This window comes from Lycium barbarum, chromosome 8, assembly GCF_019175385.1.
Source record: "Lycium barbarum isolate Lr01 chromosome 8, ASM1917538v2, whole genome shotgun sequence".
Taxonomy (NCBI): Eukaryota; Viridiplantae; Streptophyta; class Magnoliopsida; order Solanales; family Solanaceae; genus Lycium; species Lycium barbarum.
Genome location: NC_083344.1, coordinates 62,628,459 through 62,629,595, shown reverse-complemented (window position 1 = coordinate 62,629,595; position 1,137 = coordinate 62,628,459). Strand labels below are relative to the sequence as shown.

Here is a 1,137-nt window from a genome sequence, read left to right as displayed (position 1 = left end):
TCAAAAAATTCCTTGAAATCGGGATCTTGAGAATAGAATTCCTTAAGGCTTTTAAATCCCATCATCCTAGAGGTCATGGTATTAGTAAAACATACCTTCTAGATAAAGCATCCGCTACCACATTTTCTTTACCCTTCTTGTAATGAATCACATAAGGGAAAGCTTCAATGAGTTCTACCCACTTGGCATGTCTCTTGTTGAGCTTGGATTGGCTCTTCAAATGTTTCAAAGATTCATGATTCCAACGAATCACAAACTCCTTGTGCCACAAATAATGCTGCCAATGGGTCAATACCCTCACAAGTGCATATATTCCTTGTCATAGGTAGAGTAGTTCAATGCCGCACCTTTAAGCTTCTCACTAAAATAGGCCATCGGTTTTCCTTCTTACATCAAGACCCTACCTAAGCCAACCCCGGAAGCATCACACTCAACCTCAAAGGTTTTCTCAAAATTGGGTAATTGTAACAAAGGCGATGAACTCAACATAGACTTCAATTCTTGGAACGCCTTTTCTTGTTCTTCCCCCCACACAAAAGGAACATCTTTTTTGATCAATTCAGTTAAGGGGGAGGCAATGGTACTAATCCCGTTCACAAAACGCCTATAGAAGCTTGCCAACCCATGAGAACTCCTCACATCAGTTGCATTTTTGGGAGTTGAACAAGTTCTAATGGCCTCCACCTTTTCTTCATCAACTTCTACACCATTCACACTCACAACAAAACCTAATAATACCACTTTATCAACCCCAAACGCACACTTCTTGAGATTAACAAACAATCTTTCACGCAACAAGACATCAAATACTTGCCTCAAATGGTTCACATGTTCTTCCATTGATTTGCTATACACACGAATATCGTCAAAGTAGACAACAACAAATTTATTGATAAAGGGTTTCAACACATGATTGATTAAGCGCATAAAGGTGCTAGGTGCATTGGTTAGGCCGAATGGCATGACAAGCCACTCATATAGACCAAACTTGGTCTTGAAGGCCGTTTTTCACTCATCACCGGGATTCATTAAAATTTAGTGATAGCCACTTCTAAGGTCAATTTTGGAAAACACAATTGAGCCACAAAGCTCATTTTAACATATCATAAATTTTAGGAATAGGATGACGATACTTTA

At 39.1% G+C, this 1,137-nt stretch overlaps 1 protein-coding gene across 1 annotated transcript; it reads right to left on the bottom strand.

Annotated features, from left to right (window-relative positions):
• Positions 1-387: 387 nt before the first annotated feature.
• On the bottom strand, positions 388-840 carry LOC132607838 (uncharacterized mitochondrial protein AtMg00860-like). The gene has a single exon (XM_060321914.1). It carries the CDS (start codon positions 838-840, stop codon positions 388-390), a length of 453 nt encoding a protein of 150 aa, XP_060177897.1.
• Between the last annotated feature and the right edge of the window lie 297 nt (positions 841-1,137).